This window comes from Rhinopithecus roxellana, chromosome 6 (genome assembly GCF_007565055.1).
Source record: "Rhinopithecus roxellana isolate Shanxi Qingling chromosome 6, ASM756505v1, whole genome shotgun sequence".
NCBI lineage: Eukaryota > Metazoa > Chordata > Mammalia > Primates > Cercopithecidae > Rhinopithecus > Rhinopithecus roxellana.
The window spans coordinates 83,447,753-83,463,595 of NC_044554.1; the positions used below are offsets into that span (position 1 = coordinate 83,447,753).

The window sequence follows — 15,843 nt, forward strand, 5'->3', positions numbered from 1 at the left end:
ACTATAAATGACCTAATGATGTACCTTAAAGAACTAGAAAAGCAAGAGCAAACTAAACCCAAAATGAGCAGAAGAAAAGAAATAATAAAGATAAGATCAGAAATAAATAAAATTGAAATGAAGTAAACAATACAAAAGATCAATGGGACAAAGGTTTTTAGAAAAATTAAATGAAATTGGCAAACTTTTAACCAGATTAAGAAAAAAAAAAAAAAAAAAGAGAAGATACAAATGAAATTAGAAATAATAAAGGAGACATTAAAACTGGTACTGCACGAATTTAAAGGATGATTACTAGCTACTATGAACAACTGTATGCCAATAAATTGGAAAATCTAGAAGAAACGGACAAATTACTAGACACATACAATCTACCAAGATTGAACCAGAAAGAAATTCAAAACCTGAACAGACCAATAAAAAGTAATGAGATCAAAGCCATAATAAAAAATCTCCCAGTAAAGAAAAGCCCAGGACCCCATGGCTTCACTGCTGAATTCTATCACACACTTAAAGAAGAGCTAATACCAATCTTATGCAAACTATTCTGAAAAAGAGAGGAGGAGGGAATACTTCTAAACTCATTCTACAATGCCAGTTATTACCCTGATATGAAAACCAGACAAAGACACATCAAAAAAAAAAAAAAAAAAAAGAAGAAGAAAAGAAAAGAAAACTACAGGCCAATATCTCTGATGAATATTGATGAAAAAGCCCTTAACAAAATACCAGCAAACTGAATTCCATAGTACATTAGAAAGATCATCCATCATGACCAAGTGGGATTTATCCCTGGGATGCAGAATGGTTCAACATATGCAAATCAATCAGTGTGATACACCATATCAATAGAATGCAGGATAAAAACCATATAATGGTTTTCAACTGATGCTGAAAAAGCATTTGGATAAAATTCAACATCTCTCCATGACAAAAACCACAAAAAAAATGGGTATAGAAGGAACATACCTCAATGTAATAAAAGCTATAAATGACAGACAGATTCATAGCTGATGTCACACTGAATGGGAACAAACTGAAAGCCTTTCCTCAAAGACCTGGAACATGACAAGGTTTCTCACTTTCACCCTGCTATTCAACATAGTACTGGAAGTCCTAGCTAGAGCAACCAGACAAAAGAAAGAAAGAAAGGGCATCCAAACTGCAATGAAAGAAGTTAAATTATTCTTGCTTGCTGATGATATGATCTTATATTAGGAAAAAACCTAAAGACTCCACAAAAGAACTATTAGAACTGATAAACAAATTCAGCAGTGTTGCAGGATACAAAGTCAATGTACAAAAATCAGTAGCATTTCTATATGTCAACAGTGAACAATCTGAAAAATTAATAAAGTAATCTCATTTATGATAGCCACAAATAAAATCAAATATCTAGGAATTAACCAAAGAAGTGAAAGATCTCTACAATGAAAACTACAAAACATTGATGAAAGAAATTGAAGAGATTTCTTCAATTTCAAAAAGTAGATAACTCATGTTCATGAATTAGAAGATCAATATTGCTAAATGTCCATACTATCCACAGCAATCTACATATTCAATGCAATCCTTATCAAAATATCAATGACATTCTTCACAGAAATAGAAAAAACAACCTACAATTTATACAGAACCACAAAAGACCCCAAATTGTTGAAGCTATTCTAAGCAAAAAGAAGAAAATTGGAGGAATCACATTACCTGACTTCAAATTATACTACAGAGCTTAGTAACCAAAACAGCATGGTACTGCCCTAAAAAGAGAGAGATAAGCTGATGAAACAGAATAGAGAACCCCTACAGAAAACTCATTTTCAACAAATGTGCCAAGAACATACACTGGGGAAAACATGATCTCTTCAATAAATGGTGCTGGGAAAACTAGATATTCATATGCAGAAGAATGGAGCTAGACCCCTGTCTCCTGCCATATATAAGAATCAAATCAAAATGGATTAAAGGCTTAAATCTAAGACTTTAGACTATGAAACAACTATAAGAAACAACTATAAGGGGGAAAATCTCCAGGTTATTGGTCTGGGCAAAAATTTCTTGAGCAGTACCCCACGAGCACAGGCAACAAAAACAAAAATGGACAAATGAGATCACAGCTAAAAAGCTTCTGACAGCAAAGGATACAATCAACAAAGTGAAAAGACAACCCACAGAATGGGAGAAAATATTTACAAACTACCCATCTGACAAGGGATTAATAAGAAGAACATATACGGAGCTCAAACAACTCTATAGGGAAAAAAAACTGAATAATCTGATTTTAAAAAATGGGCCAAAGATTCAAATAAACATCTCTCAAAAGAAGACACACAAATGGCAAACAGGCATATGAAGAGGTGCCTGTTTCATTGATTGTCAGAGAAATGAAAATCAAAACTACAATGGGATGTTATCTCACCTCAGTTAAAATGGCTTATATCCAAAAGACAGGCAATAACAAATGCTGGAGAGGATGTGGAGAGAAGAGAGCCCTCATACACTGTTGGTGGGAATGTAAGTTAGTACAACCACTGTACAGAATAGTCTGGAGAATCTTCAAAAAATGATAAACAGAGCTAACATGATCCAGCAGTCCCACTGTTGGGAATATACCCAAAATAAAGGAAATCAATATACCAAAGAGATATCTGCACTCCCTTTTGTTGCAGCATTGTTCACAATAGCTAAGATTTGGAAGCAGCCTAAGTGTCCATCAGCAGATAAATGGATAAAGAAAATGTACATATTCATAAAGGTGTACTACTCAGCCATAAAAAAGAATGAGATAATGTTATTTGCAACAACATGGATGGAATTGAAGATCATTATGTTCAGTGAAATAAGTCATGCACAGAAAGACAAATATCACATGTTCTCACTTATTTGTGGGAACTAAAATTTAAAACAATTAAACTCATGAACATAGAAAGTAAAATGATGATTACTAGAAGCTGGGGAGGGTAGTGTTGAAGATGGAGGAGGTGAGGATGGTTAATAGGTATGAAAAATAGAAAGAATAAATAAGACTACTATTTGACAGCACAATAGGTGATGACAGTAAAAAATTACTTAATTGTACATTTTAAAATAACTAAAAGATTGTAATTGGATTGTTTGCAACACAAAGCATAAATGCTTGAGGGGATGGATACCCCATTCTTCATGATATGATTATTTCACATTGCATGCCTGTATCAAAACATCTCATGTACCCCATAAGTATATATACTATGTACCCACAAAAATTTAAAAATTTATGAATTCTAAATAAGAAAAATAATATTTAAATAAATAATAGCTGAAAAAGTTCTAAATTTGATAAAAAGCCATGAATCTACACATCCAAGAAGCTCAACAAATTTCAAGTAAGACAAACTTAAAAAGACTCATGCTGAAACCTATTATAATCAAACTGTTGAAAGACAAAAACACAGAGAGAATCTTGAAAGCAGAGAGAGAGCAATGCCTTGTCATATAGAAGGAAGTCTTCATTGGATTATCACCTGATTTTTTCTTCAGAAACCATGGAGGCCAGAAGAGAGTGGGATGACATATTTAAAGTGCCAAAAGAAAAAAAATTCTATATATGAGAAAACTATTCTCCCAACTGAAGAAAAAACTAACATATTCTAAGATAAATAAAAGCTCATGGTGTCTCTACCACTAGACCAACCCTTCAGGAAATGCTAAAGGGATTCCTTCAGGCTGTAGTGAAAGGATATAGAGAGTAACTCAATGCCACATGGAGCAATCAAAATCTCCAGTAAAGGTAATAGAGAGGTAAATATGAAACCAGTATTATTGTTTTGGGTTTGTAACTTCTTTTTTTATTTCCTACATAATTTAAAAGACAAATTTATAAAGCATAATTATACATCCATGTTTATGGATACCCAATGTGTAAAGATGTAATTTCTGACAACATAAAGAGGAGTAAATCCCAGTGAATACAGATCATAAGGAGGAAAAAAAAAGAGGAGCAGAGCTGAATAGGAGCAGAGTATTTGTATTCTATTAAAGTTAATTTGGTATAAATTTAAACTATATTGTTATAAATGTAGGGTCTTAGTTGAAATCCCCATGGTAACCACTAAGAAAATATCTAAAAAAAATATAAAATGAAACAGAACAGAATCAAAACAGTACACTACAACAAAGCAATTAATCACAAAAGAAGGCAGTAAAGAAGGAAATGAAGGACAAAAAAGATATAAGGTATAGATTTTCTAAAAAATAGAAAAATGGCAGAAGTAAGTCATTCCTTATTAGTAATTAATGTAAATGAAAATTGATTAAACTTTCCAATCAAAAGGCAGAGGCTGGCAAAATGAATTTAAAAACGTGATTCAACTATATGCTGCTTACAAGAGATTTACTTTAGAATCAAAACTGAAATTTATAAAACATGGCTGAAAGAAATAAAGAAAACCTAAATAAATGGAAGGACAACTTGTGTTCATGAATTGGAAGATTTACTATTGCTAAGATGGCAAAACTACCTAAAGCTGTCCATAGATTCCAAGTAATCTTTATCAAAATCCCAACAGCATGATACTGGATAATGATAGACATATAGACTAATGGGCTAGAATATCCAGAAATAAACTCACTCAACTATAGCCAATTCAGTTTTTGGAAAGGAGGACAAGGCATTCAAAGATCCCTATAGGGAAAGAGTAATATTTTTAGCAAATGGTCCTGGCACAACAGGCTTTCCACATGCCAAAAAATGAAGTTGGATCCCTTGTATCATATACAAAAATGAACTCAAAATGGGTCAATTACCTAAATATTAGAAGAGCTAAAACCACAAAACTCTTTAAAAAAGATTTAGCAATGGGTTCTTCGATATGACACCCTTAAAATTACAAACCTTTGTGTATCAAAGGACAGTATAAAGAAAGTGCAAAGACAACCCAGAATGAAAGAAATATTTTCAAGTGATATATCTGAGAAGGCTTTGGTATCTAGAATACATAAAAAACTCTTCCAACTCAACAACAAAAGGACAAACAACTTAATCAAAAATGAGCAAAAGACTTTAATGGACATTTCTCCAAGGAACACATACAAACGGTCAATAAGCACATAAAAAGATGCTTGACATCGTTAGTCATTAGAGAAATCAAACCATGATGAAACATGACTTTTCATCCACCAGGATGGCTGTAATGAAAAAAAAAAAAAAAAAGGAAAAAAAATGTTAGTGGAAATCTAGAGAAACTGGACTTCTTGTTTTAATCCATTTGTGTTGCTGTAAAGGAATATCTGAGGTTGGGCAATTTATAAAGAAAAGAGGTTTATTTGGCTCACAGTTCTATAGGCTGTACAAGAAGCATGGCACCAGCATCTACAGCTGGTGAGGGTCTCTGGCTGCTTCCACTCATAGTGGAAAGCAAAAAGGAGCCCGCATGTGCAGAGACCACATGGTGAGAGAGGGAGCAAGAGAGAGTTGGGAGAAGTCAGGTTCTTTTTAACAATTAGCTCCCACAAGAACTAATAGAGTGACAACTCATTACGGCAAGGATAGAACCAAGTGATTCATGAGGAATCTGTCCCCATGACCCAAATGCCTTCCATTAGGCCCCCACCTGCAACATTGGGTGTCAAATTTCAACATGAGATTTGGGAGGACAGATATCCAAACTATAGCACTCCTCCTACACTGCTTGTGGGAATGTAAAATAGTGCAGCCATTGAGGAAAACAGTCTGGTGGTTCCTCCCCAGAAATCTCATTCCTAGGTATATATTTGAAAGAATTGAGAACAGATGTTCAAATAAGCACACATACACACTTATGCACAGCATCACTATTCGCAATAGCCAAAACATAAAAGCACTCTAAATGTCCATGAGTAGGTAAATGGATAAACAAAATGTGGTATATACATACAACGAAATATTATTTAGCTACAAAAAGGAATGAAGAACATGCTAGGATATGGATGAACCTTAAAAACATTATGCTAAGTGAAAGAAGTCAGATAAGAAAGATCACATGCTATATGATCTTTTTTATAACAATAACTGGGTTGAAACTTTGATTTTAATGGGAGATACATGCCTTAAGTTGTCAATATATTAAAGAACAATTTTCCAATGTGCTGGGGGTTGTGGATTGTGATATTTCCCAATATGAAACTACACACTGCACATTCTGCAATAATTTTTGGGGGAACTGTGTGATGAGCAAGAGTTTCTGGTTGTCAAAACCTCCCAAATGCAGTCACTTAAATTTAGAAAAGGTAAAATGTATAATGTGTTTGCAATAAATATATTAGAAATCCTTAACTTTAAAGTAACATATATGACTGCAAAATTTGCAAAAAGCAAACCACAATTCTAAAAGAAAAAAGTCCTTTCTAAATTTTCTATTTAAAAGCCAATATTACCTTTACAATCAGAAATAAAAAACAAACAAAAAAGCTTTGATAATGTGCAGGTCACCTCCAGCACTTTCCGTGGCATTTATTTACAAATATGAGTCATTCTGTTGAGATCTCTCTCACCAGGCAGACAGATAGAGAAATGGTTTTTAAGGATCATTACTTAGGAAGACTTACCTACAAGAAGAAAAATCAATGTAAACATTGTACTTAGAATAATCTTCCATGATCGAGTTACCCTAAAAGAATAAAAACAATGATTAGAAAAAGAATTTAACAACATCATGCATTTAACTTGGACTTTAGCCACTACTCCCAAGTCAGCAAACTTACTTATTCTCATTCTTGCTTAATCTAGGTTGAGTCTATGAATTACTTTAATTTCCAATCCACTATTTTTTAAATCGAGAGATCATTTTCATGATGATACACACTTACCAGCATATATGTGAGCACATAGATTTAGTCATACCTCTCACTTTCACATATGCAATGCTTATGCTAGTATATGTCTATTTATATTCTTAAAATGCTTATAAGAAAAAAACAAAGGCAGTTTTCTAGAGGTCTCAAATGTAGAATTAGCTACGAAAAAAGAAAAAAAAGAAAAATCAGGCTCTAATTTTATGGAAATTCGGTATTAAGATAAAAAACTATGACAATTAACAAATATCTGATAAAATTCTTTGGAATCATCATGACCTTTTTTCCTACTCTGTGTTGAAGTATAGTATGCTATACAAATACGATTTATGCTCTTTTCTGTATAATTGTACAGCCCAGTAATGCTTCACAGAAAGAACACATCCATGAAACCTCACCCAGGACTGGAAATTGAGCACACTCAGTTCCATGGACTGAATTGCACTCCACCTCCCAACACAAACACACACCACATGTACTTTCATTTGTTGAAGCCCTACCCTCATTGTTACTGTATTTAGAGATAGGGTCTTTAATTGCTAATTAAGGGTAAAAGAGGTTATCAGTGGGACTCTAAACTAGCAGGATTGTTGTCCTTAGAAGAGGTGGAAGAGAGACTAGAACTTTTTGCCTCTTTGTGCAGTCAGAAGAAAGGTCACATAGGGACACAGTGAGAAAGCAAACCAGGAAGAAAGCCCTCACCAGAGACCAAATTAGCTGGAATCTTGGACTTCCTAGCCTCCAAAACTGCGAGAAAATAAATTTCTATTGTTTCAGCCACCAAGTCTGTGGTATTTATTGTTGCAGCCCGAGCAGATAAATACGCCAAGCCCATTAGAAGCCCATCTTGTGCCCTCATCAACCCTATACCTCCCACCTCTGAAGGTACCTGCTCTCCTGAGCTCTATCCCCATTAAGTGGGTTTGCTGGGTTTGAACCATCTGTAAATGGACCCATGCGGGTATGGGCCCTATCTGTCTGCCTCCTGTTCCCAGCCTTATGTCTGTGAGAGTCAACTGTGCTGTTGTGTATAGCTGTGGTTCATTCATTCGTATAACTGTATAGTATTTCATTGTGTGAATATACCATGTGGTTATCCATCCTAACATTGATGGGTGTTTGGGGCTATGATAAACAATGGAGTTATAAATATTACTACAAGCAATGCAGCTATGAACATTCTTGTACATGGTTTTTGATGAAGACAAATATGTATTTCATTTAAGTATATTCTCAGGTGAGGCATTGCTGGGTCATAGGATACATGCACAATCCGTTGCAGTAGATTTTGCTCAGTTTTACAAAGTGGTTGTAATGATAACCTTTTCACATCCAACCTTTTAAAAAGCCCTAAAGGGTGGATGGGGAGGGAAGCTAAAATGATCACATTAAACTAAGGTGAAAGTTGTAAACTTCTGGATAAAGTATTACAAGTTGGCAAACTAAAAATTTCTACTTAAAACATAAGAAAAATCACATTAAGATGGATCATTTGTTAACTGTATTCACTAGAGTGGGCCACCTAATTCTCCCAGAACATAATCTTTAAGTAGCTTATCTCCCCTACATAAAGCAGTCATACCTATTAGCCATCCAAGAGTGTGAGACAGTATGGAAAGCAACTAAGAAGAGAATTTTCTTAACTCTCTTCCCTCCAGCAAATGTATTCTGAAACCTCTTCCTTTTAACTATTATTGGAGATGTGGAGAGCGGTAGGGGGTCCACTGTATAAAAAAGTTGTTCGTAGGTCAATTATGGTCTATAAGAGCTCTTCTGGTGGGCTGCATTAAATGAATATTATCACATTACCATATTTACCAAAGATTAATTCCAGTGTTTTTTTTTTTTTTTTTCTACTAGAAAACTTGCTGCCAGGCTCTGCATTGCAAAATTCCTTCGGTGCCTTCGCCCAGCCAGTGGGATTCTGCCATTTGGGGCAAGCATATTTTGTTATTACTGTGATTTTGAAATGCTGCTCTACTTATACTAATAACTTTGTAGTATTCCTTTTATTTTTATTGGCAGTTTTGTTTCTGTGCAAGTGCTTCATTGTTGCCAATAGGAAGGTTATTTCATCACCATTCATAATGCAGATGGCCACCACACCCAGCCAGGGCATGGACACGCATCTGCCTCTCTGCTTCAAGGGCCTAATTGTATATGTCAAACCCACTGAATAATACAAAGCCCCCCACCCCATATACTTACCACTTTTCTATGGCAAATCTGGATGTTTTGCTGTGTTTGCTTCAGTGCTTTTCTAATAAAGTTTTTGTTTTTCCAGCAGGCAGCGCATGGGCAGGGCATTTGTAAATAGGTTTAGGGTCTTTGGATTCCCTGCTATAATAATCCCCACATATGTTCTCACTAGAGGAAGCAGGGTGATTCACTCAAAATGTGCATCCTCTACCAGAGTCTTTAGTCAATTATCACCCAAGAATGTAATAAATGCCACTCTGTGCCCAGAGTCCTGAGCCCGGTGCTAAGCTCTGCATACCACCAAGACTATACAAGCTAGGCCAATGACCAAAAAAAAAAAAAAAAGTGAATTATCTGGAAGGTTTTAAGTTCCTGCTTCTGTGGCTCATTCTTTTAAACAGGGTGGCTCTCCTTTCTTAATCCTTGTCCCCAGTCTGCTGTTATTAATCCAGATACTGTTGACATAGAAGTATTGTGATCAAGTGTAAGTACTGTGATCAAGAGAAACCTTCAAAGGAAACTGTTTCGAAATGATTTTCTCTATAAAGGAGGAAAACACTGTCTGTCAGGTAATAGGTAACAGGTGAACAGGACACAAGTGACAGATGTAACACATACAACCTACAAGTTCAGGCACACCATTCTGCCATGTTTACCTACCCATTCGCATCAGGGTTTTCATCCTCTGATAACAAAGTATTGCCACTGGTGCTACTGCTGGCGTCTTCAGAGCAACCTCTAAAAAACATGGCAGCCCTTCTTGCCTTTGCTTTTCCACTCATGATCCCCTACCAAAGAACAAACAGCTGGTAGGATGAAGAGCAACATTTGTCCTCATTCCTATTTTATTAAAAACATGAAGCTATACATACAGTTTTTAAATTTTTGTGTAATGTCTTCTTCCTCCATGGGTGTTTCTTCTTGAAGAAAGAATTTTGTAAAGCTTCTGAGTCTTCTGTTGCATCATCCTCCGTGACACCTCATAATGCAGATGGCCACCATGTCCAGCCAGGGCATGGACATGCATCCGCCTCTCTGCTTCAAGGGCCTAATTGTACCATATGTCAAACCCACTGAATAATACAAAGACCCCTCCTCCCATGTACCTACCACTTTTCTGTAGCCAATCTGAATGTTTTGCTGTGTTTGCTTCAGTGCTTTTCTAATAAAGAAAATATCAGAAATATAGTGGTAGACCCCCAGGTATCCTGAATCTCAGCCCTCTCTCTTATTTTCCACAGATAACTACAGCCTGAAAATTGATATACTCTATTCTCATTATTTTTGATACTTTACTATGTAAATGTGTATCTACAAATAATATTGTTTTCATGCTTAAAATGTAGACTAAATGTTATGCCACTCTTGGTTTTCTTACAATATTATCCATCTTGAGATATTAACTCCACTCAATTTAATTGCTCTATGGTATTTCATTATATATACCTCACAGTTCATTTGCCCATCCTTCTACAGATGCATACTTATGTTGTTTTCAGTTTTTTGGGGCAAAGAATAATGCTCATTGCATGTTGTTATATACACATCACAAAGTTTTTCTAAACGTACACCTAGAAACAGAATAGTTAGGTGGAAGGATGAGCTGGTTTATTTGGGGCATAAATTCTAGGATGACGGTTATTTCACTGTCAGCACTTTGGAGATACTACTCCATGGCCTCATGGATTGATTGTTGCTGATGAGAATTCTGTCTGATCTTCATTTCTCTTTTGTTTTTGGCAATTTCTCTGGTAGTTTTTAAGATTTTCTGTTTATCCATATTTTCCAGTTGTATTTTAGTGTATCCAGGTTTGATACTAGTTTTTGTTTTTCCTCACTTATAACTCAGAGAGTCTTTTCAGTTTGGACACTTGTGTGTTTGTTCAGTTCTGGACTATTTTTCAGCCATCAAGTCTTCAAATATTGCATCTCTGCCACTGCCCCAATTTTCTTAGAATGGTCCACCTATTGACACTTGTATCTCCCCTTTACTTCCCGTATAGTTCAACTGCTCCTTCATATTTGTTTTTGCCCTTTTCTCTTTTTACTTATGCTGATTTCTGGGTGAATTTGTAAGTGTTATTTTTCAATTTACTATCTATTTTCTGAGAGTCTAGATCTATCCCAAGAAACCCCCAAGTTTCTACTTTTTTACTTATTGGTCCAAAATTTGAAAGTTACAAAATGGTACACAGCAAATATGGCCTTTCCACCCTGCATTTGCCTTCTAGCTATTGGTTCCCCTCCCTCCTAGCATCTATGCTATTATTTATACTACTTCCTTTCAAAGATGTGATATGCATGCACAACATGTGACATTGTATTATATATGTAGCATTTTATATGTATATTTATCTCTCCACATTCCTAATGGTAGCTTACTATAAACTGTGCTCTCCATCTTCCTTCTTTCACTTAAACATTTATCTTGGAAGTTTTTCTGATGGTTTGAGATAATCTTCCTCATTCATTTATGATTGAATAGTGTTTCATTGGGTGCATGGGCCATAGGCTGTTTAGCCTGTCTCATTTGATGGGCAATTTGATATTTAAAATAATGTGCAATAGTAATCTTATATTTAAGTTATTATCCATATGTGTGAATATATCTTTAAGGATATATACCCAGAGGAGGAATTTCTGGGTCAAAGTCTGTGTGTATTTTTCAAGAATAAACCCGTACATATACAGCCAACTAATCATTGATAAGTTTGCCAGGTGTACACAATAAGGAAAGGACACTGTATCCCTTCAATGAATGGTGCGGGGAAAACTAGATATTCACATGCAAAATAATTAAATTGGACACTTATCTTACACCATACCCAAATATTACCTTGAAATAGATAAAAGACTTAAACATAAGAGCTATAACCATAAAATTCCTAGAAGAAAACAAGAAAAAATCTCTTTGACATTGGTCTTGACAATGACTTTTTACATATGCATCAAAAGCACAAGCAAAAATAGATAACTGGAACCACATCAAACCAAAAACCAAGAAGCTTTTGCACAACAAAGGAACTTAATAGCAAGAAAACAAATAACTGAATTTAAAAGTTGGCAAAAGTCTTGAATAGACATTTTTTTTTTTCCAAAGAAGACATACACATGGCCAACAGGCATATGAAAAGATGTTCAACATCATTAATCATCAGGGAAATGTAAATCAAAACAACAATGAGATATCACTTTACAGCTGTTAGGATGGCTATTATAAAAAAGATAAGCAGCTAGTGTTGCACAAAGTGGTACACGCCTGTAATCCCAGCTACTCGGGAGGCTGAGGCAGGAGGACTGCTTGAGCCCAGGAGTTTGAGACCAGCCTGGGCAACATAGCCAGACACCATATTTTTAAAAATTTGTTAATCTTAAAACAAACAGAAATATGTAAAGATAAGTGTAGGCAAGAATGTGGAGAAAAGGTAACCCTTGTATACTGTTGGTGGGATGGAAATTGGTATACTCATTATGCAAAACAGTATGGAAGTGCCTTAAAAAAATTAAAAATAGAACTACCATATGATTCAGCAATCCCACTTCTGGGTATATATATCCAAAGGAAATGAAATCAATGTGTTGAAGAGATAGTTGTACTTCCATGTTCATTGTATCACTATTTACAAGCCAAGATATAAAAACAACCCAAGTGTTCATTGATAGATGAATGAATGTGATTTATGCACACGCACGCATGCGTGCGTGCACACACACACACACACACAAGGTGGGTGGGGGTTGTGGGGGGAGAGAGAGAGAAAGAGAATGGAATATTATTCAGCCGTAAAAAGTAGGAAATTGTGTTATTTTTGTCCACATGAATGAGCCTGGAGGACATTATGCTAAGTAAAATAAACCAGACACAGATAGGTGAATACCGTATGATCTAATTTATATGTGGAGCCTAAAAAGTCAAATTTGTAGAAGCGAAGAGTAGAACAGGAGTTGCCAGTGGCTGGTGGGCAGAGGGAGTGGGAATGGGCAGATGTTGGTCAAAAGGTGCAGAGTTTCAGTTACAAGAGGAATACATTCTGGGGATCTAATGTACAGCAGGCTGACTACAGTTAGCAATACTGTACTACATACTTGAAATGTATTGAGAGGGTAGATCTCAAGTGTTCTTACCCCACACATGCATACACAAAGGTAACTAAGTGAGATGATGAATATGTCAATTAGCTTGATTGTAGTAATTATTTCACAATGTAGATGTGTATAAAATTAATATGTACAACTGAAACATAGAAGTTTTGTTTGTTAATTATATCTCAATAAAGTTGGAAAAAATCCAAAATGTGTCATTTTCCTCGGGAAGAATTTCAAAGAAAAAGGCCATTATTTTAACATGCGGAGCACTGCAGAGTCAAAGAAATCCAGTCTCTCTCCTGTGTGAAAGAAGATGATCTTGTTTCTCCAACGAGGTTGAAAACCCAAACTGCTATATAACATTGAAATACATAAATATATATCAAAAAAGAAAAGCTTGTCTTTAAATTACTCAGATTATCAGAAAAAAGCACAAAATGTAAAAGCCCCTCCAGTTTGTGAAACCCTGGTGAGAGTGTGTTGTATGTTCTAGGGGGAAAGACTGAACCCACAGAGGTGAAGTTTGGCGAGGGGAATTATACAAGGGTTTTCAGCTGCTTGAGATAGGAACAGACAGTAACAAGCAGGGCAAAAGTGGAGAGATGGAAAAGCACACACAGAAGATGTGTCCTGAAAGTTTAAATAAACCAGCTTCTGCCAACAACATGGGTAAACCAACAGAGACCAGGCAGGAAAGAAGGACCAGAGGGCTTTGAAAAATCCGAATTTGTACTCAAATACATTTTTCCTCTTCTCAAAAAGGTCATAAGCAGGAGATTATCTGCATATCTACAAGTAAAGTGAATAAAATTAGGCATAAAGTGAAAACATATGTCAGAGAATGTGGGCTCTTTCTAAATACTGAGGGCCATAATGTGGTAGAAAGATGATCATGTCATAAAGTATAGAAAATAAAGACATTGAGATATTCTCATTATAAATAAATTATTCTTGTATCATGTTTTAATTTGCATGGTATCATTACCTACATTCTTATCTGATCTGGTTTGCAAATATTTGTAAGTTCAATCACACTGCAAAAGTCAAAAATTGGCCAGGCATGGGGGCTCATGCCTAGAGGCTGAGGCAGGAGGATCCCTTGAGGCCAGGAGTTGGAGACCAGCCTGGGTGACATAGCAAAACCATTGTCTCTACGAAAAAATTTTAAAATTAGCTAGATGTGGTGGTGTGGGCCTGGAGTCCTAACTACTCTGGAAGCTAAGGTGCGAGGATCTCTTGAGCTCATGAGTTCAAAGCTTCACTGAGCCATGATCACACTAATGCATTTCAGCCTGGATGACAGAGCAATATCCTGTCTCAAAAAAATAAAAAATAAAAAAAAAAATAAAATAAAAAGTTTCTTCTAAAGAATGATAACACTTCATTATCACTCAACTTATGATTTCAGCTAGTCAAGAAGTTATCAGCTTGGATGAATCTGTACTCTTCTGTTAATCTAATGGAGAAATAAAGATGCTCTTTGGTAATGACAGCTCCAGTTATTGTGATCAATTAAAAAAAATAACCTTCTTGACCAGGAGCCGTGGCTCATGCCTGTAATCTCAGCACTTTGGGAGGCTGAGGCGGGTGGATCACGAGGTCAGGAGTTTGAGACCAGCCTGACCAACGTGGCGAAACCCCGTCTGTACTAAAAATACAAAAATTAGCCAGGTGTGGTAGCACGTGCCTGTAATCCCAGCTACCCCGGAGGCTGAGGCAGGAGAATTGCTTGAACCCAGGAGGTGGAGGTTGCAGTGAGCCAAGATCGCGCCACTGCACTCCAGCCTGGGCCACGGAGCAAGGCTCTGTCTCTAAGTAAATAAATAAATAAATAACCTTCTCTTGACCATACAATCGTGTAGCTAGAGAATGCCGTGACTTGCACAAACAAAAGCATTTGTCATGCTTGGCAATAACCTAAGAGCCTGTATATGCAGTGGAACAAACATTTGACATTGCAGTATGAAGTCTTGATTACTCATGACTGGACCACTGAAGATGCTTAGAATTTGTTATGAAATTATATTACAGCAGGATAAACCACAGAATTAGTTAATTCCTGAACAAAAACTATCTTCTCTTTAACCAGTTCTGATATTACCTGTCTCCTGCTAGATTTCTAAGGCTATACTCATGTAACAGAAACAGACTTACGTTCAGTTCAAGTTGTCCAATACCCACCATTACAAAAAGTCTTGATTTTTAAAAAAATTTTTCAACAAGAGAAAACCAAGGCTACTAACTGTTGGTGCAGTCGTTGGAACAACAGGATTTCTTTGAATGTTCTCTGTATCAACTTATCCCCTCAAACTCTCACAAGGGGTTACCACTGGGTAATTAGCCCTATTATTTTTGCCAGGGTGGCATGGGGCTTACTGGGTATCAAAAGTGTCTCCTACCGAACTGTGCCATAGCTGTTGGTGTCTATTGACCTAACCAAGCATATGCCAGATCGATAATCTTCATTCCCATGAAGCACCATTGGTAATATATTCACTGTACTTTCTGTAGACCTCAAAATCCACGCAACCAAAAAGTTCGCACTTAAGCCAAGTGTTTGGAGTTCTAAACACGATTCTATATAAATATGGTCAAGAGCTTTAAAAAAAAGTCTCTCAACTTACAAAACAGAATTATTCCCGAAAAATAAGATATAAGGAAGAATGTTCACATAATTTTATCATCGACACACGATTTCCAAATACTTATTAGTCTTTAAAAAACGCATTACATGAGAAATTTGCAAGCAAA

The 15,843-nt window shown here is 35.9% G+C and overlaps 1 protein-coding gene across 2 annotated transcripts in view; it reads right to left on the reverse strand.

Annotated features, from left to right (window-relative positions):
* Window positions 1-9,948, reverse strand: part of SUN3 (Sad1 and UNC84 domain containing 3) — a 47,526-nt gene extending 37,578 nt beyond the window's left edge. The window contains exons 1-3 of one of the 2 annotated variants that reach the window (XM_010374413.2): window positions 9,879-9,948; window positions 9,667-9,794; window positions 6,562-6,623 (exon numbers count right to left, since the gene is read on the reverse strand). In XM_010374413.2, coding sequence (XP_010372715.2) covers window positions 6,562-6,623; window positions 9,667-9,788 — 184 coding nt within the window. In that variant the 5' untranslated portion in view covers window positions 9,789-9,794; window positions 9,879-9,948. Of the gene's footprint in view, window positions 1-6,561; window positions 6,624-9,666; window positions 9,795-9,878 lie in introns of those variants that run through there. The other variant, XM_010374414.2, reaches the window with a different exon arrangement.
* Between the last annotated feature and the right edge of the window lie 5,895 nt (window positions 9,949-15,843).